Genomic DNA, 21335 nt, shown 5'->3' with positions numbered 1-21335 from the left:
GCTCTGCTCTGATTGGCTGTTTCACAACACGGATCTCTTCTGTCCACCGTGAACGATGGCGAGATTAGGCATCCAACCTGATATGTTTGAGCCTGTATCAGACGAAGATAAAGATTTGGAAAGAATGTTTAGCGTCCACATGAAAGAGGCTTGACAGAGTTGTCAGTGAAGATGTGGACGCAGCCTCTGTGTTGCTTTTATAAGCGTTTTTCTCATTAAGAATCGAATCTTGAGATCCAATGAGAATCACCCAGTTGTTAATGAAGAGGGAGGGACTATCGTTAATTAGCTGAAATCTGTAGAAAACGAAAAGACCAAAGGGCAGTAGCTTCACTTTGTGTTTAGCTGTTGAACAATGGCTGGAAGTTGGTGTTTGACTCAGATTTTGGTGGTCTGTGCTTTCTGTCATGCTGTTCCACAGTGGAGTAAATCGCTTCAGGATGCTCAAGCTCTGATGATCCAGCAAACTGACCAGCAGTTTCAGCTCCAGAGGCCAGTTCAACAGCTAACTAACCAGCAGTTTCCGCCTCGGAAACCAGTTCAACAGCTAACTAACCAGCAGTTTCTGCTCCAAAAGCCTGTTCCACAACCACCTACACCGCAGTTTCCGCTTCAGAAGGCAGTTCCACAACAACCTAAGCCGCAGTTTCCGATTCAGAAGCCAGTTAAACAGCAGTTTCAGAAGCCAGTAGTGAAAGCAGAGTCCCTTGATAAATGTGCTGTAGCTGATTCTGAGCAGATCCAATGTGGTCTACCTGGGATCCGTGGTGCTGAGTGTGAAGCTATCAACTGCTGCTTTAACGGACAGCAGTGTTTCTATGGGAGGGCAGGTAAGCGTTCACAATCTTATTCTGTTAAATTTAACCTGCTCTTGTTCTAGTGACTGTCCAGTGTATTAGAGATGGTCAGTTTGTGGTAGTGGTGTCTCGAGACGTTACCTTGCCTCGACTGAGTCTGGATTCGGTTCATCTACTGGGTGGAAACGACCCACCTTGTGCTCCTGTGGGGTCTACACCTTCCTTTGCTATATATCAGTTCCCTGTGACCGCATGTGGCACGAGCGTGATGGTGAGCAGCTGCTACTAGTTTAATTTTGCATCGCTTATGATGGACTGGATGTTGACATTGTTTCTATTCACAGGAGGAACGCGGATATGTGGTGTATGAAAACAGAATGACCTCATCGTATGAAGTGGGGATTGGACCATATGGTTCCATCACAAGGGACAGTCATTTAGAGTAGGTGATCCATGACTTGGTGTGACCATTAATCTCTGATAAATGCTACAAGCTTGCTGTTTGTTGTCCGGGTTTCTCTTCCAGTGTAGATATTCGGGAACTTCCGTGGAAGCTTTGGTTGTGGAGGTCAACTCTGTTCCTCCACCTCCACCACTAGCTGCTCCTGGACCTCTCAGGGTGGAGCTCAGACTGGCCAATGGCCAATGTGTCACCAAAGACTGTGCTGAAGGTAAGGCCTTGTCCTGTGTCTGCCTAAATCCTTTCAAACTGGAGTCTGGTTAAACCCCAGTGTTGTTCCTCCGGGGATGAGGCCTTCACGTTCTACTACAATGATGCTGATTATCCCATCACAAAAGTCCTGCGAGAGCCTGCGTATGTTGAGGTGCACATTATGGCGAGGACTGACCCCAACATTGTCCTGATGTTGGGACGTTGTTGGACTACTTCAACCCCCAGTCCACTCAGTCTCCCCCATTGGGACCTTCTGATTGATGGGTGAGTGTACAGCCAATCTTTATCCAGTTAGTCTGCTGGGAGACCCTTTCTAACCTTCTATTTTGTCTTCAGATGCCCTTACCAGGACGACCGCTATCTGACCACACTGGTTCCAGTGACTGGATCGTCTGGTCTTCAGTTCCCAACCCACTACAAGCGCTTTGTTGTGAAGATGTTCACATTTGTAGATCCAGCCTCACTGGCTGCTCTGCACGAAACCGTATGCCCCCCTTTACTTGAACATTTGTTGTATGTACTACTTGTGGATTCTATGACTTGAGCCTCTTTCTTCCCTGTCAGATCTTCATCCACTGCAGTACAGACGTGTGCCATCCATCATCTGGCTCTTGTGAGCAAAGCTGCACCAGAAAACGTGAGTTCTTTCCTTCTCTCGACAAGAGGAACTGAGCATTTTAGAAGTGCGTTCTAACACTTCTCTTTCAGGAAGAGACACTCGTATCAAGGCTGTCTCTGGGGAGCAGACTGTGGTTTCTAGTGGAGAAGTTAATCGAGCGCAGCGTCAGTTCAGTCAGGCCACGGAGGCAAGGCTGTGAACAGCTGATGTGGTCAGCTGTCAAATCGCTCCAATCACCACCTCTCACTATTAGACACGGGCCTATATATATACGTGGCACTACGGCTCGGTAAGTATGCTCAACGACTCGCAAGGCTCAAACTGCTCACGAGAGCCTTTGCTCACTCAGGAACTATTACACGGCGAATCTATCTCCATACGAAGCGTCAAATCAGGCTTGGCAGGATTCCCACAGAGTATCTCACCAGATTTCAGTCTCGAACTTAAGCGAATTCGCTGTGTTGTTTGTCAAGCAACAGACTGAATTGATACAAGTGAGCTTGATATAGACTCTTCTCACGTGATTCATCGTCAGTGTGTACTAATACGACCAAATCACAACTTACAAGAGATCTGCTCCCCGCTGGAAGAAGCCATATATTCAACAAATCAAAGCATCCACGAACAACTGGCAATTTCAACTTTAATTAATCTTTGGACGTCTTCACGAAGCCAAGCAAAGTATTTCATTTTTACAAACTAGTGCTATTTGGCGAACATGCTTCAGACTTTGTTTATTGAAAAGCTATTTTTCTGTTACGTTGTGAGGCATGCTATCATATTACTACACCGGTAACACAGTTAAATATACCCACGAGCCTCGTTAATCTGTGGTCAAGGCTGTCGATATTTGCTGCTTCAGGGATGCTTCATCAAACTATCTGACAACTACAACACACTGGGTTTAATCCGCGATTTGCTGTTGCTCAAACACGATGAAGTGCTTTATACTACATGAACAGATAGTAATTTTGCTCGTATAAATGCAAAACGTATCCGACAAGGGCATGCTGTTGCCTAAATTAAAGTCTGACCATATAATATATATATATATATATATATATATATATATATATATATATATATATATATATATATATATATATATATATATATATATATATATATATATATATATATATAATTTTTTATTATTATTATTTTTTTTTAAAGGCTTCCTGCTTTACAGGTGCAAGCTGATTTTCAGCTGTTTAAAGAGCACCCTTCGGTACTCCTCTTTCCGACTGCGGGCGATCCCGCCCCACTCCACACACTAAGAAGATATTTGTTTAAGCTATCAAGATATGGGACTGCTTGCTTGTGAGGTTTATATATTGTCCAAAATCATGTGCTAGTCCTGCCGTGCATCGGAGGGATTAATGCTTTTGCCGGCTCAACTGCGAGCCTCCGCTGACTGAGCGTGCACCTGATCAAACGCTTGGCTAACTCTTTGGCTCATACGCGTCACATTCGCCATCGTACAGGGTCATAGTACGGGTGTTCGAATCCTCGTAAATGCTGAAAATTAATGCAGTGTTTTCAGGGTTAATTGTATAAGCGCTTTGATTTAATAGTTGCCTGGAAATGCGCATTTTGAGTTAATATTTGCTCTTATGGTTCCCCAGCATCAGGGTAGGTATTATTGCCATTTTATAATCACACACGGTGTTGCCCAGCTAACAGGGAACGTTCCCACAACATTCACTAACGTTCTTTAAAGGTTGTGTAAATGTTAGTACAAAACATTATTAAAATAATGTTTTTGGAACGTTCTTATAACGTTGGTAATGTTCTTGTAAGGTTAATAGAAAACGTTCTTAGAACAACGTTCTCGGAACATCTTTAGGACGTTATTTGTACTTGATGAATGTTCTTATAAGGTCGCTAGAAAACGTTCTTAGAACAACGTTCTTGTAACGTCTTTAGGACGTTATTTGTACTTGATGAATGTTCTTCTAAGGTTGACAGAAAACGTTCTTAGAACAACGTTCTTGGAACGTCTTTTGGACGTTATCTGTACTTGATGGATGTTCTTCTAAGGTTGACAGAAAACGTTCTTAGACCAATGTTCCCGGAACGTCTTTAGGACGTTATCTGTCCTTGATGAATGTTCTTCTAAGGTTGACAGAAAACGTGCTTAGAACAACGTTCTCGGAATGTCTTTAGGACGTTATCTGTCCTTGATGAATGTTCTTCTAAGGTTGACAGAAAACGTTCTTAGAACAGCGTTCTCGGAACGTCTTTAGGACGTTATTTGTACTTGATGAATGTTCTTATAAGGTTGCTAGAAAACGTTCTTAGAACAACATTCTTGGAACGTCTTTAGGACGTTATCTGTCCTTGATGAATGTTCTTCTAAGGTTGACAGAAAACGTGCTTAGAACAACGTTCTCGGAATGTCTTTAGGACGTTATCTGTCCTTGACGAATGTTCTTCTAAGGTTGACAGAAAACGTTCTTAGAACAGCGTTCTCGGAACGTCTTTAGGACGTTATTTGTACTTGATGAATGTTCTTATAAGGTTGCTAGAAAACGTTCTTAGAACAACATTCTTGGAACGTCTTTAGGACGTTATCTGTCCTTGATGAATGTTCTTCTAAGGTTGACAGAAAACGTTCTTAGAACAACGTTCTCGGAACGTCTTTAAGACGTTATCTGTACTTGATGAATGTTATTATAAGGTCGCTAGAAAACGTTCTTAGAACAATGTTCTTGGAACGTCTTCAGGACGTTATCTGTCCTTGACGAATGTTCTTCTAAGGTTGACAGAAAACGTTCTTAGACCAATCTTCCCGGAACGTCTTTAGGACGTTATCTGTCCTTGATGAATGTTCTTCTAAGGTTGACAGAAAACGTGCTTAGAACAATGTTCTCGGAATGTCTTTAGGACGTTATCTGTACTTGATGGATGTTCTTATAAGGTCTCTAGAAAACGTTCTTAGACCAATGTTCCCGGAACGTCTTTAGGACGTTATCTGTCCTTGATGAATGTTATTCTAAGGTTGACAGAAAACGTTCTTAGACCAATCTTCCCGGAACGTCTTTAGGACGTTATCTGTCCTTGATGAATATTCTTCTAAGGTTGACAGAAAACGTGCTTAGAACAATGTTCTCGGAATGTCTTTAGGACGTTATCTTTACTTGATGGATGTTCTTATAAGGTCTCTAGAAAACGTTCTTAGACCAATGTTCCCGGAACGTCTTTAGGACGTTATCTGTCCTTGATGAATGTTCTTCTAAGGTTGACAGAAAACGTTCTTAGACCAATCTTCCCGGAACGTCTTTAGGACGTTATCTGTCCTTGATGAATGTTCTTCTAAGGTTGACAGAAAACGTGCTTAGAACAATGTTCTCGGAATGTCTTTAGGACGTTATCTTTACTTGATGGATGTTCTTATAAGGTCTCTAGAAAACGTTCTTAGACCAATGTTCCCGGAACGTCTTTAGGACGTTATCTGTCCTTGATGAATTTTCTTCTAAGGTTGACAGAAAACGTTCTTAGAACAGCGTTCTCGGAACGTCTTTAGGACGTTATTTGTACTTGATGAATGTTCTTATAAGGTCGCTAGAAAACATTCTTAGAAAAACGTTCTTGTAACGTCTTTAGGACGTTATTTGTACTTGATGGATGTTCTTCTAAGGTCGCTAGAAAACGTTCCTAGAACAACGTTCTTGTAACGTCTTTAGGATGTTATCTGTACTTGATGAATGTTCTTCTAAGGTTGACAGAAAACGTTCTTAGACCAATGTTCACGGAACGTCTTTAGGACGTTATCTGTCCTTGATGAATGTTCTTATAAGGTTGACAGAAAACATGCTTAGAACAACGTTCTCGGAACGTCTTTAGGACATTATCTGTCCTTGACGAATGTTCTTCTAAGGTTGACAGAAAACGTTCTTAGAACAGCGTTCTCGGAACGTCTTTAGGACGTTATTTGTACTTGATGAATGTTCTTATAAGGTCGCTAGAAAACGTTCTTAGAACAACATTCTTGGAACGTCTTTTCGACGTTATCTGTACTTGATGGATGTTCTTCTAAGGTTGACAGAAAACTTTCTTAGACCAATGTTCCCGGAACGTCTTTAGGACGTTATCTGTCCTTGATGAATGTTCTTCTAAGGTTGACAGAAAACGTGCTTAGAACAATGTTCTCGGAATGTCTTTAGGACGTTATCTGTACTTGATGGATGTTCTCATAAGGTCTCTAGAAAACGTTCTTAGACCAATGTTCCCGGAACGTCTTTAGGACGTTATCTGTACTTGATGAATGTTCTTAGAAGGTTGACAGTAAACATTCTTAGAACAACATTCTTGGAAAGTCTTTAGGACATTATCTGTACTTGATGAATGTTCTTATAGGGTCACTAGAAAACGTTCTTATAACAACGTTCTCTGAATGTCTTTAGGACGTTATCTGTACTTGTAAGGTTGATAGATAATGTTCTTAGCACAATGATATCTGAACATGTTTAAGACTTTATTTGTACTCAATTAATTTTCTCAATGTTGAGAGAAAACAATTTTAGAACAATATTCTTAGAGCTTTCAATTTTATTAATGTAATTTCTAAATTAATTAATTGCTAAATGTTATGGTGTTATCCTAAAATATTATGATAACAGCATGTCCTTATATTTTCAGGTTATTAGGAACGTTATCATAATGTTGAGAGAAACTTCTTTCTTATAGGCTATATAAAACATGAATAGAATACAATGGAATACATTAGGATAGAAAAATAAATGTATTTAAATATGAAACTACAACCTTGAGTATGTGGTGGCTAATCGCCTGAATGTAATTTATAATTATTAATTATACATCTTTTTGAATTTATTGAAGTCACTTTGGGGTATTATGTGAATGGCATACACTGTAAAAGTGAAATTTGCCAATTGAAGTTAATTAATTTAACTCAAAAATGTAACAGATTATTTCATCTTAATTTGTGATTTGAACTCAAAAGCTATTTAGGTTAAGCAGAACTCAAGCTAAAAAAATACATATTAATTTATTGAATCTGCCATACAATCTATTCTTTTTAAGTATAAATGGCTGACCACAAAATATTTAAAAGAATAATGAACATAATTCGTGTTTTCAAACAGAGTAAAAAAGTAATTATTTTACTCGACAAAATAATATCCGTGTGTTTTTCAAAAACCGCGCGCATTTTTCAGTCAGTCACGTCACGTGCACTCCGCTCATCCACACTGGACCGCGCTCACTCACTCGCTGATGGGATCACAGCAGGATTAACGTTATTCGCGAGACACGACGCGGTCATGGTAAAAAATACAGGTACGTTAACGTTAAGCATTTCGAGCTTCTTTAATCCCATTTAAATCACTCTAAAGTCAACTTTATCTGAAAATTAACAAGCTTATCAAAACGTGTGTAACTCTAGCTAAGGTTAGCACAGGAGCAAGGTGATAACGCACCATTAAGTTATATTAAAGTTATCAACGGTGTAAAGTGTTAAATATGCAGTGTTATAGACAACAGTTCGTCATTGGTAAATTAAGAAGTATTTTTGTGGTTTATCACATTAACACAGCGTAAGACGAGTCCCGCAAAGTGTAACGTTATTTTCAAACTAATGTTACCGTTAGAGAGACGCTGATCTCTAACCGTCACTCCCTACACAGATCTGAAGCGAGGTAAAGCGAACACACATTCACTGCATTAAAACACTTTATCCTTTATGTTCAGTGTTACTGAATATCTGTAGGTTTCATCTAGAATGTCCCATCTGATGCTGATCAAGTTTACTAAATCCGCCGAATGTTTAACAAAGGGGCTGAAGAGCGTTTATAATGGTTGTTTAACCTTAGTTAACATTTTACAGTTATTTGCTCCTCACGTTGTCTTATTTAAAATTCATACTAACAAATTGCTGTCATACTTTGAAATCAATGTTTTCAGTGCAAAGGCAGAGAGTGAAGGTGTGGTGGTATTGGCAGCAAGAAGGCTGCATAATATGGGTCTGAAATGAAGTACCGGTAAGTACTATTCACATTAAACAAATTGATGGGCTTTAGTGTTGTACCAGATGAAATTTGTCACGTTAAAAACAGTTATTTAAATACATCGTAGTTTTGTTTTTATTTTTTGATGATTTGCTATTAATGCAGATGAAATGGTGACCAGAAATGACCAGCAGCACAAATGTTAAGTCTTCTGAAGCAATTCTATACTTTTGTTTTATAAGTTCTATATTTCTTATCTAATTGCATATTAGATTAATCAAATCATTAATACACAGATGAAAAATAACAAACCTCAACTAAAGTCCAACAAGAATGACATCATGACATCTAAGAACCAGTCATGTTTGATTCAGATTAGGGCTTGGCGATATATGAAAAAATCTTGATATTGGCAAATTTTTTATAATATTCAATATATATCTTTTTATTTTATATAATATATATAGATAATATACATTTAATTCCTATAAGTAATTACACATTGCCATGTTTTAACACATGATTATAAAAATAAGTTGTCCATAAATGTTACTTAATTGTGAGTTAAATTTCTCTAATTTTATGTTTTGTCTTCAGGAACATTATCAGTCATTCAAGCTATGATATCCTGGCAGATCTACTTCCTGAAAAGAAGACTCAGCAGATCTTTTCAAGACACACTAGGTAGGACACAGTTCAGGACAACTTTATATTTACTTGGCAACATTTTTCTGAAATCAGCAGAAATTACTGAATAGTTGATCTAGGGATGTTCATTTTAACCGGTTAACCGTTAACCAACCGTTAAGGATTTTGACAAAATTAAATTACAAAGTAATTTATAAAAATATTTTAAAAGGTTTGCTGCATAGTTAAAATATGCTACTCGTATAATTTTTATTTTATTTTTATTTTTTGAGAGAAAAAAAAACACAAGTCACTTATTATTTCATTCAGAAATAGGCCTAAAGGCTATTTTAGTTCCTCTCACTCCCCAACAAATCATTTCAATTAAATGTATCTATTCAACACAAATTAAAATGTTTCCATATTCACAATGTATTTGAATAAATAATATTTATTATGTACTTAGTTTGCATTCTTTTTAGGGATGTAAATTTCAAGAAAAAGTAATAATCGATAATCGCTTTGTATTATTCGATTAGTGGTCAATAACCCCCCCCCCGCGCATGCACCCCCCACACGCATAAACACACACACATAAAAAGAGAGAGAGGGAGAGAGAATATTCAGGCTTTCAGTCTATATGATGGTAAACTGTTGAATATATTAGAGAAAGGTCTATCCTAACCCAAGCCAATTGATGGTTGTATGATTGCTAAAGCATATTAATATAAATCCGAATGATGGCAATAAATAACATAACAGTCCGTCTATTATCAATTGCTCACAAGGTTGTAGGAGCCTATGACATTTCGTTTTTTAAAATGAGCATGAACATTCATAGCATTTTTAAATGAAGTTTACAGATTAAGATTAGAACAGATTAATTCAGACATAATTATTAGGCTTAAAACACATTACGTGTTAAACAGAATATCATAAAACACGGTACGCGTTAAAACATGTTGTGAACAGCCTGAATGAAGGCACTGATTTGAATATTAAATGTAATGTATGTATTTATAACAATAACCTATTTTATATTTTTATTAAAAAAAAATGAGCATGTCCACAGTTCTAGTTATTGGCAGCACTACCCTCTGATTATGTCTCCCTTTTCCCGCTGGCCTGTAGACTGCGCTTCACGCTCCGGGCCATTGCTCTGTCCATCTCTGTTACCCTGTCAGATTCTGTCCCCTTCCATGAAAAAAGTAGGTAGTACTTATATGGGCCCGACAAACCGAGGGGGAGCTTTTAATTGAAACAAGAGAACTAACATAGAGCCTTACATGGCTGGTCGTTTCGATTCTTTATTAATTTAATTCAGAAATATGATTGGAACATTTTATGTTTGTTAAATTCAAGTTTGTTTGTTTTTTAAATAGCCTACAAAGCGACCAGCTCAAGACCGTGAGTTGAGCAATTTTGATCAGTTTATCCTTCTCAAATAAAAAAAAAAAGATTAATATTTTAGTAATTAAGTCAAAACTACGACAATGAAATCATGTTACATTGCATGAAGTAAAATTGAATATATTACACCTGTAATTTAAAAAAGGATGTGGCACCTTTCATGCTTCACGTTAGGGATGTCAACGATTAATCGATGATCGATTAATTGTCGATAAGAGATGCAATCGATTAAGGCTATCGATGGTCGGTTAACCGATTCAATGTTGGGCTGCGTGCGGCTCATGCGCACTCAACACGTGCCAGCGGCTGTGAGTGACGGTGATGATATATAAAAGCATCATCATTCATTCACAATGTACAAATTAAGCTTTTAATGTGATTTAAACTTTAAAGTACATTAAAATAGAAACAACATAAAAGTTCTTCAACATTAAAAGCAATAGAAATGTAGTTACTAATCATTTCATCAGATAACTGTTTTATATCGTGCGCTTTGCAGGGCTGCGGGACACAGTGACAGGACAGGTAGTCTTTTCATTCCTACAACTTGTTAATTCATTCCTACGAATTATTAATGTGGCAATTGTCCATGTTTCATGAATTTTGTTCCCTAAATAACCCATGATTTAAGTGAAATAAGGGAACAAATTAATAAATCGAACGAATTCTTAATTCATGAAATCTTTAATTTCCCTTCCCATGTTTACCACAGTAAGAGATGCGAAAACAGTTATTAAAAGCGAAAGATAATAAAATAAACATGGGAAATTAGAGGGTTAGACTATGAAGATTTAGGAAAAGAAACAATGCCTAAATATACAGAATTTGTGGAAATTCGTGACCAACCGGCAAACCAGAACAAAGCCGCGTAAATGAAGACTATATGGGGTCCAAAAGCATGATCGCGATGTAACATTTTCCAGTTAATCTATTATTCCTCTAATAAACAAAGCTTTTATACCACACTTGTCATAATCAGATCTTATCATTTCTAAATAAATAATTGCTGGATTCAAAACAGCGATTAATAGGCGCTGTGACCGACACATTCCTGGAGCATTCAGTTTAAATAGACCGTAGTATACCGGTCCACTCTGCTGTTATGCCAAGGACGTTTTTGCTCATATGAAGAGGATCTTTTCCGTCTATATGCGAATGCGTGTTAAGTACAAGCCTAGTTTACATTATAAATAATAGTTTAACATTCAAATACATTGCGAATATGGAAACATTTCGATTTGTGCCGAATGAGACATGAGCAATAACCTCCAAATAAATCTAGCCAAATCCGTGCTCGCTCATCCTCGACTGCACGCATGCACTGTCAAGATCTAATGCGCTGTATGCCGGATTTTTAAAAATTGGACATTTTCTAGGACAGAATCCAGCAGGATCAAATTAATGTGAGCAACTGTGTTTTGGTGCAGCAGCGCCGATGTAGTTCACTTAATGTGCAGCGCAGTCACACGCGCTCCACATTTCGGATAATTTTATACAATAATGTCAGTTGAAAACATTGCAATTGTGCTTTAAAATACAACAACGAGCACCACAAAACCATTTAAAGATGCGCGTTCAGCGTTCTCCGTGCGGGATTGGAAACTGTCAACAAAGTAAAATGACCTCAAAAGTATGGCGTGCTCTCTTCATTTTATCAAATGATCATAATCGCATCTATTCATTTTATAATCCTGCTACTAGCATTTTATTCAGACTAAAACCTCTTTAATTCAAGTGAGAAAGCGTTTTGTGTGTGTGTGTTTGGCTTTTGCACATCCTGTCATACCGCTGACTGTGTGCCTGCAATAGACGCATTTTGCAGTATTATGGTTAACAATTAATCGATTAATTGATCGTTAATTTAAACGACGATCGATCATGGAAATAATCGAAATTTGACATCCCTACTTCACGTTATTCATTTATTGTTTGTATTTTATCTTAAAATTGACAGAAGCCTGAGGCTTTGTGTTATAATAAAAAGTAACAAAGCTCAAAGCTTATTGCGATTAAAATAGGGCTGAAACGATTCCTCGAGTAACTCGATTAAAAAAATGATCGAAGCAAATTCCTCTGCCTCGAAGCCTCTTTTATGTGACACAACGCATTTACGTCACCCACAAAGCGAAAGGAGACATAAGGAGTCAGCAGTGTTTTGATTTGAGGGCACGGGCAAACGTAAAGAGAACGTCCTGGCGTGTGTCCATTGCAAGATAGAGCTGGCATACCACAACTAGAGCCCTATGATTTCCCCGATGCAGAAAACATGGAGGGAATCACGGAATCCAGTCATAAAAACAGATTTTACAGTTTACGCGGAATGGCACGGAATTTGCCAAATTTTGAATGAAATAATCGAAAAGTCTTTGCACTTACATCAAATCATGATATGGACTAATATCTGTAAATATTAAGCCGGAACAGTCTATTTAAATATGAATCCTGCATGTTCTGCGTGTCTCTGTTAATGAATGGAGCAGAAGCGCGTCTTCATTCATTAAACACACGGAAGCGCGCATGACGCTAGCGGTGATTTCAGCGTCTGCTGTCTCTCTAAATAAGGACGTGAACACATGAAGAACATCTCAAGAACTGCACTGAAAATCACTTCATGAGCATTTGACCATTTGATTTGATTAAAACTAGCGTCACATCACATACACAGAACTGTAAAGGTATGTCAACCCGTCAAAATAAAAGTCTGGTTTATTAAAGTTATTGCGGGTTAGTACTGAAAAGTTAAGTTTGCTTAATTTTCAATAATTAAAAGATTAATTAAATTAATGTTTTATGTGTTTAATGTGCATCTATTTAAAACCCCAATTGAATGGCACTTAAATGCACTTAATTTAACTTTATATATAACTTTATTGTCATTGTTCACAGGACAAGTACAGACAGAGAAACAATGGGTAGTGATTAAATGTTTATTTTTGATGTATGCATTGCATTCTATGCATTTCAAAAATTAAAATATATTTTTTTTATATAAAAGGAAACTTAGTTGTTCATTTTAAGAGACCCAGGAGTCTTATTTTCTCTTGCATAATTAATATTGCACTTTAATTAAGCAAAAACGCATTTTAACTGATTACTCGATTAATCGATGGAATTTTTGGTAGAATACTCGATTACTTAAATATTCGATAGCTACAGGCCTAGATTGAAACGTTACATATTATTTCCAAGCTTACCATAATTAAAAACTTGCGAATAGTCACATAACGTGTTATGTGAACATAAAAACATAACATGTTCATATGTAAAAATCAACATAACAAGAGTCAAATTTTTTAATGGTTTAAAAACATTTTATGGTTATCTAACCAGTGGAATATTACATTTTAGTCCTTCAACAAATAACAATTCATTTTAATGCAGCTAGCTCGTAATCACGAATTACGTGGGAGACAGGAAGTTTCTCGCTCTGCACAGTGAAGTGTTGTCACGGTACCAAAATTTCAGTATTCGGTACCGATACCAGTGAAAATCCATGGTTATCGGTACCAAAGCAAAACACAAAAATATTCTAATTTAAAAAAAAATAACTTTTTAGCACTAAAAATAAAACCAATGCCATTCTTTGTACTTATTTACAATTTGGTTTAAAGTTTTTCTACAATTTATATAATTATGAAAAACAGTAAACATGTTTCACCCAAATTTAATTTGTCTTTTAATTTACCATTTTATATCTGGTAAATAAAGGGGATTTTCTAGTAAAATTAAAACGTGGAAGAAATATTGTGATTTATTTCTTTTAAAAAAATAAAGTTTTATAAATTATTTCAACAATAGTAGTAGTATCACATACATTTTACTAAATAATAGTAATATTTCTAGCACAATGCCTTTATGTAAAAATTAACTTTTAGGCCTAATGAAAGCATATTTGTCATTTTAACTGAACTTAAGACTGGTGGTGATGCTTATGATATTTTTTGTCATTGATGGTTTCTGTAAAAAAAATAGTAATAGATCATATTAATTATTATTAAAAGATAATACTAGTAGTAATACTACTATCATACTAATGTATATACAATGCACTATGAATTGATGAGCTGCTGGGTTCATGAATATTAATCACGTTGTCTGCGTTCGGTCAAACTGATTTGCTGAAATCAAAACAGGGGAGGGTACTAGATCAGTGCCAGCCAATGAAATTGCCATTTGCGCATTAGCTCCGCCCACTACTGGAGAAACCGTTATGTCTTCTGCTTGTTCAAAAATTAATATGAATAATTCTTTATTAACTTACAGGAAAAGACAATAAAGAATAGTTTACATATAGCGTGTCGATTCAGCGTGGTAAGACTCTCGCTCTCTCTCTTTTGCATGTGTGAGAAACTCAAAAGATCTCTTGATGGAGAGAGAACTCTGAAGCTCAGATGCTGAAATTATGCGCTTCAGTCTATGTAGTAAACAAACCCGCACGTCTCTGCCATTCATTAATACACACAGAGACGCACAGAACACGGATTCATATTTCAAGCAACATTTGCGTTTTAACATTTACAGATACTGGTCCATATGGAGATTTGATTTGATTCATTTATGCTAACTTCGACAAATTCCATGACTGTCCATATTAAAATGTAAGTTTCATTTTCATGACTGGATTTTGAGATTCCGTCCTCGTTTTCTGCTTCGCGGAAATCATAGCGCTGAACCGGGTTTGAACGGGACCTCGGGACTACGGGTACTTAAAGAAACCTGGTACCGTCACTTTTACATTTTTTAGTACCGATTTGGTACCGAAGTACCGGGTCTTTTGAGAACACTAGTGGACTGCATCATCCTGTTAACTTTGTGGTTCATTATTTTGAGTCGTTTGGGATGCGGTGAGACAGAAGACCCTCTCACAACATATTGCTTTATAATTCTATGGCGTTTGCCCCTCCAAAATTGCCCCTTTCAATTAATCATGCATAATCATGCAAAAATCGTTACCCATCCCTAATTCTAATATCAAATATGTTTAGCATAACATTACGCTGGTACGGTAATAACATTTAACAGCACTGATTTTACTGCATATTTAAACTGAGCAGTGTGGCTGCATTGTCCAAGTAGAAAGTTTAACTGTGTCACCCTCATGTTGTTCACACCCATTTAGACAATTATTTTTATTTTTTTATAATCTTTCATCATTTTTGTCTTTCCGTTGAATTTTGTAATAACACAGTTTGTAACATCAGCTAATCTGTTTACTTTACAGATGGAGCGCGGAGAGACCGGACAGTTCCCACAGTGCTAGTTTTTCAGCACCCACACCCCAAACACAAATTCATATAGAAGTTTTCAATAATAAAATGTTCATATGATAGTTTATATTTAGCTATGAAGCAATAGTTTATTGTCATAAATATTAAACTAAATATTAAAGTCCTTCTGTAGTGAAAATCAAGTTTTTATGCTGTTTTTTTGTCTTTGTGGCATTAAATATTGCTACATCACAATCCAATAACCAATCACATCTAAGAATAATTTCCTATAGCATGCCAATACCAGCGCACAAGCACAAAGCTAAAGACAAATTATAGCAAAAAAAATTAGATTAAATATTTGACTACAGGGGACTTACATTTTTTTTTACAAGATATGAAATTTTCACCAGTCTGTTCAATGTGTTGAAAGTGAAAGTGATTATCTTTAATAATTCAGATACCTGTTGAAATGCACATGTAATTGAATGCTTGCTTGGATCTGGGATGTTGTGTTAATAAATGTCATGCTGAAAGAGAATGTTGCAACAGTGCTAACCTGAAAATAAAATTTTATTAAGCTACACTTTGTAATGTTCAAATTAAAGTTTATACAATGTTTTATTCTTAATAAAATTTAAGTGGAAAGAACATTGTAGGCACATTATGCTGACCATAAAATAAAGTTCCAACATTTTAATGTTCTTGGAATTTTCCAAATAAATGTGAATAGAATATTGTGTTTAAATGAAAATTAGGTTGCAGGAACGTTATGCTGACCATACTGTAAAATAATGTTCTAGCAACGTTAAGCAAACTAGACATTTTAACGTTATTGGAATGTTCAAAACAAATGTTCATAGAACGTTATATTTTTTATGAAATGTAAGTTTCAAGAACGTTGTAGGAACGTTATACTAACCATAAAAAAACATTCTGGGAACATTAAGCAAACTGGACATTTCAACGTTTTTGGAACATTCTAAATAAACGTTCATAGAACGTTATATTTTTTATGAAATGTAAGTTTCAAGAACGTTGTAGGAACGTTATACTAACCATAAAAAAACATTCTGGGAACATTAAGCAAACTGGACATTTCAACGTTTTTGGAACATTCTAAATAAACGTTCATAGAACGTTATATTTTTTATGAAATGTAAGTTTCAAGAACGTTGTAGGAACGTTATACTAACCATAAAAAACGTTCTGGGAACATTAAGCAAACTGGACATTTCAACGTTTTTGGAACATTCTAAATAAACGTTCATAGAACGTTATATTTTTTATGAAATGTAAGTTTCAAGAACGTTGTAGGAACGTTATACTAACCATAAAAAAACGTTCTGGGAACATTAAGCAAACTGGACATTTCAACGTTTTTGGAACATTCTAAATAAACGTTCATAGAACGTTATATTTTTTATGAAATGTAAGTTTCAAGAACGTTGTAGGAACGTTATACTAACCATAAAAAAACGTTCTGGGAACATTAAACAAACTGGACATTTCAACGTTATTTGCAACATTCAAAATAACGTTTCCACAACCAAAAGGGAACGTTAGGAAAACGTTCTCACAACATAAATTTGTTAGCTGGGTGAATGCTACAGTCGTGTCAGATCATGTCACTGGACTGGACTCTCGAATATCGTCATCACAACAGCGGAATAATGTAAACAAGAATTAATTTGTGGCTAGTCCGCGAAATGCAGTGGAATCGTCAGTCATCAATCAGGGAAATGTTGCAAGTCTGTAAATTAAATCCCAAATAGATTAACCATCTGTTATGCTACAAAAATCACATATCGAAGGATGTATGAACATGATGTGTCATTCTCCCACAAACATTAATCGTTATTGGGACAAAATCTAAGGACATCATTATTGTAAGGACATCTATACAAACCATTGTATCGGGCCAAGTGCGCCACCTGTTGGCAATTTGATATTAGAATTTATTAGGATTAACCCCTTGAGATGTATCATCTCGTTTTCGAGGGGGTCCTTACAATGAAACACAATTACAACTTAAAGAGCATTACAAGATTACAATTAACAAAACATCAACAAACAGGCGAACAGTAAAACACCACCAAGAAAAAAACAAACAAAAAACAAAACTACAGTACACATAACAACACCGACAGTTTCAATGATAGCATGTGCAATCTACTTTAAAATAAGATAATAGAGATTGTTTAAACAACCGAAAAGAGGTAATGGATCTAATATCTACAGGCAAATTATTCCAGTCTAGTATAGATTTAAACATAAATGCTCTCTTACCAATTGTTTTTTTTTACACGAGGAACGTGAAAGTAAGTCTGGACAGAGTGCCTAACTTGATGATTTGAAGAAAAAAATACAAAGTATTGTTGTAGATAACTATAATAATCAAAGTAAATACATTTAAATATAAATTGGAGCCAGTGAGTCTGCCTTCTCACATTCAAAGATGGCCACTGAAGTGCATCATACATTGTACAATGGTGACTGGAAAAAGAACATCCTAAAACGAATCTACAAATTCTATTATATGCCGAATTAAGTGAGACAAGATCAGATTTTAATGCCGTCTGATAAACCACATCAGAGTAATCAAAAAACGGAAATATTAATTGAACTACTAGTTTCTTACGAACACTCTAAGAGAAGCAATTTAGAGATCGATGCAAAATACTCATTCCAACATTGACTTTTCGTAAAACATGATTAATATGTGGTTTAAAGGAGAGTTTAGAATCAAGCCATACACCAAGATATTTAATAGTGTCAACTTTATGCAGAGGAATACCGTCATTACATGAAATAACACAAGAACAGCTTTTAGAATTAAGTTTATATCTAGAACCAAGAATCATAGTATATGACTTGGTTTTATTAAGAACTAATTTATTAGCCAAAAGCCAGTCTTGTAAACTATTAAAATCCGATTGAAGAGATAACTGAATTTGTAAAGGATCAGAATTACATGTATATATGACAGTATCATCTGCATAAAGTTGAACCTGACAGTTCTTAAGAAGTAATGGTAGATTATTTACATAAATAGAAAAAAGAAGTGGTCCCAGAACTGAACCTTGAGGCACACCTCTTTGCTGAATCAGGAAATCAGATTTATTCCCATTTAGGACAACGCATTGTTTCCTGTTATGTAGATATGAATTAAACCACAAAATTGTATTTTTTGAACAACCAATAGCATGAAGTTTATCTAAAAGCAGATAACGATCAACCAAATCAAAAGCTTTAGTCAAATCAAGAAAAATAGCACCTGTAAGCTTACCATTATCTGAGGCTGAAAACACATCATTTGTAAACTTAAGTAATGCAGTAGTTGTGGAATGATTAGACCTAAAACCAGATTGAGATGATGATAGAATATTATTAATAGATAAATAATTTGAAAGATGTTTATAAATTAATTTTTCAAAAACTTTAGATATAGAACATATAATAGATATTGGTCTATAGTTATTAATATCAAGTACATCACCACCCTTATAAAGCGGAGTAATGCGTGCACATTTCCAGATCACCGGCAACTCACATGTAGACAAAGAAAGATTAAATAAATCAGCTAGTGGATACATAAGAATATGTGAAGTTAATTTAAGATACCTATTTTCAATTCCATCTAATCCTTCACCACTAGTCACTTTTAATTCATCAATCGCACTCTGAACATCAATTGGAGAAATCTTCCCAAATGAAAGGCTGATTCAGCCTGCACTTCTCCAGAGTGACAGCTGGAGCGCCGATGACAATACAGCTGTTCACGATTGGCCAGACTCACTACATGACTACGTTCACGTGTGTTTCGGGGTTTATTCAACATTTCAGTTCCAAAAAATGGCCACAAATCTGCGTTAGAATGTAAAAGCATTAATGTAGTCAGCTGTTGTATTGTCAAAAAAAAAAAAAAAAAAAAGAAATCAAGTGACCTTATTCTTGAAATACATGGCACCGTATTAAGTAGTGTTGAGTATCTGTGCTCACAAAATGTTCTGAAAGGCCTGCGCATTTGACAATTCTGCATTTTATTACTTCATAGTGATAAGTATGTTATTATAGACATGTCTGTTTCTCCTCATGAACCTTTTTTGGACAGGCTTCTGAAGCAGAGTAATGATCTATAACTGATCTACAGCTAAATATAGGAGCATTGGTTATAACCAGTGGATATTTTGTACTACGTACATTTAATAATAATAAAATACGACACTGACCGCAAGGGAAAAAGGACAATGAGGAGGAGGATGAGAAGAATGAGGAGGATAATAAAAAATGAGGAGGATAATAAGGATGAGGAGGAGGATGAGAAGAAGGAAATGGGGAAGGAGAAGAATGATGAGAAGAAGGAGATGGAGGATGAAAAGAATGAGGAGGCGAATTAGAAGGAATGGAGAAGGAGAATGAGAAGAATGAGGAAGGAAGGAACTGCTGCTTAGAGAAAACCCTCGCTGCTACGTAAAAAAAAAAAAGGGGGGGGGGGGGCGGCTGCTGCTTTGTTAATGGAGATGGAGAAGGCAAAGTTGAATGAGAAGGAGATTATAAAAAAAAAAAAAATTATAAAGGAAAAGGGGCTGCTGTTTTCTCCTGCTGGGAGATTACCCCTTGCCGCGATACATGAGGGGGCCGCTGTTATCCCTCAAGCGAGGGACGAGCTCCCCCTCAGAAGAAAGGGACTGCTGTTCTCTCCAGCTGGAGAGAACACCCTTTGCTGCTATGGCTGCAGGGGACTGCTGTTCATCCTGCAGCAGAGGATGAACACCCCTGTTACTTAAATGGAGATGGAGAAGGCAAACTTGAAGGAGATGAGAGAGGAAAAATAATAATAATTATAAAGGAAAAGGGGCTGCTGTTTTCTCCTGCTGGGAGATTACCCCTTGCCGTGATACATGAGGGGGCCGCTGTTATCCCTCAAGCGAGGGACGAACTCCCCCTCAGAAGAAAGGGACCTGCTGTTCTCTCCAGCTGGAGAGAACACCCTTTGCTGCTATGGCTGCAGGGGACTGCTGTTTATCCTGCAGCAGAGGATGAACACCCCTGCTACTTAAAATAAGAGGGGTCTTGCTATTCTCTCCCTCGCTTTAGACAGGAGAACACGCCTCTCCTACCATAGGCTGCTTAAGGACATCTCTATAACATTCTTTCTCTTTTGCAGGAAGGAAACAAGGAAACGCTACTCTCCTACCACTCATACCAAGCTCAGGGACATGCTGCTCATTTATGGTTCTCCCCCTGGAAAAATACCTCGCTGCTATTACCAGCTACCTTAATTATAGAGAGCTCGCTATTTTCTGCCTCATTAGAAGGGAGATACCCCTTCGCTAGCCAGTAGGTTACATTAAGGATATCTCAATAACACTGTCTTTTCTCTTTGCAGGACTGGAACAAGGTTGGTTTTGGGGGTTCTTCTTCAGGCAGTAATACTCTCATTATGTTTTGGGGGTTAATGTTAAAGCTCTTGTATGTTCAATTATTCTGGGAGCAAGAACCCCCATAAGGAACCATACCGCCAAAGATAAATTGTGTTCAATAAACTCAAGTACACTTGCCAAAGTGGTTCCTGTCTGAACTCTGGTCATGTAAATCTAGTGTTTTTAATAAACCGTGCAGAACCCCAAGGTATCTCTTTGTCTATTGTTTTGGTTCGGCAGAATCCGGGATTACATGCCTCTTCCCAGTTGTTTTTTTCCTCCCACTATTAAACCAAGGTTTCACAACCTCTTGTAAGGTTGTGCATTCCTTTATCCATCCTCCAGTTGCTAACCTGGGACAGCACAAGGTTCCCCTTTTTTAATTTGTCTTCAAAACAGTAGTTTGCTTCCCAATATTCACAATCTAAAGTTATGTGGATTACTTTGCGGCTTTTGTTTTAAATACAACTCAAATTGCTGAGCTCAAGTTTTAAATTGAAATCAATTCTCGACTGTCTTGAAGCAAACACGAAACCGTGTCAATTGTCCTCAACTCAAAGTAATGCTATTAAAGGGATACTCCTCCCCAAAATGAAAATTGTGTCCC

General features: G+C 36.6%; 1 protein-coding gene and 1 long non-coding RNA gene across 2 annotated transcripts; both read left to right on the top strand.

Moving 5' to 3' along the window:
- The first annotated feature begins 340 nt into the window (after nucleotides 1–340).
- LOC113065142 (zona pellucida sperm-binding protein 4-like) lies at nucleotides 341–20933 on the top strand. The gene is made up of 9 exons (XM_026236353.1): nucleotides 341–830; nucleotides 881–1068; nucleotides 1142–1239; nucleotides 1311–1466; nucleotides 1540–1734; nucleotides 1807–1954; nucleotides 2035–2107; nucleotides 2179–2241; nucleotides 20887–20933. Exons 1-9 carry the CDS (start codon nucleotides 356–358, stop codon nucleotides 20898–20900), a joined length of 1410 nt encoding a protein of 469 aa, XP_026092138.1. The 5' UTR covers nucleotides 341–355; the 3' UTR covers nucleotides 20901–20933.
- Nucleotides 7150–16185, top strand: LOC113065143 (uncharacterized). Its single transcript, XR_003278938.1, has 4 exons — nucleotides 7150–7390; nucleotides 8015–8091; nucleotides 8656–8742; nucleotides 15317–16185. It is a non-coding gene; the product is annotated as an uncharacterized LOC113065143 (long non-coding RNA).
- Nucleotides 20934–21335: the final 402 nt, after the last annotated feature.

Source organism: Carassius auratus, chromosome 47 (assembly GCF_003368295.1).
Source record: "Carassius auratus strain Wakin chromosome 47, ASM336829v1, whole genome shotgun sequence".
Lineage (NCBI taxonomy): Eukaryota > Metazoa > Chordata > Actinopteri > Cypriniformes > Cyprinidae > Carassius > Carassius auratus.
This window is presented reverse-complemented; position numbering and strand designations above follow the sequence as displayed.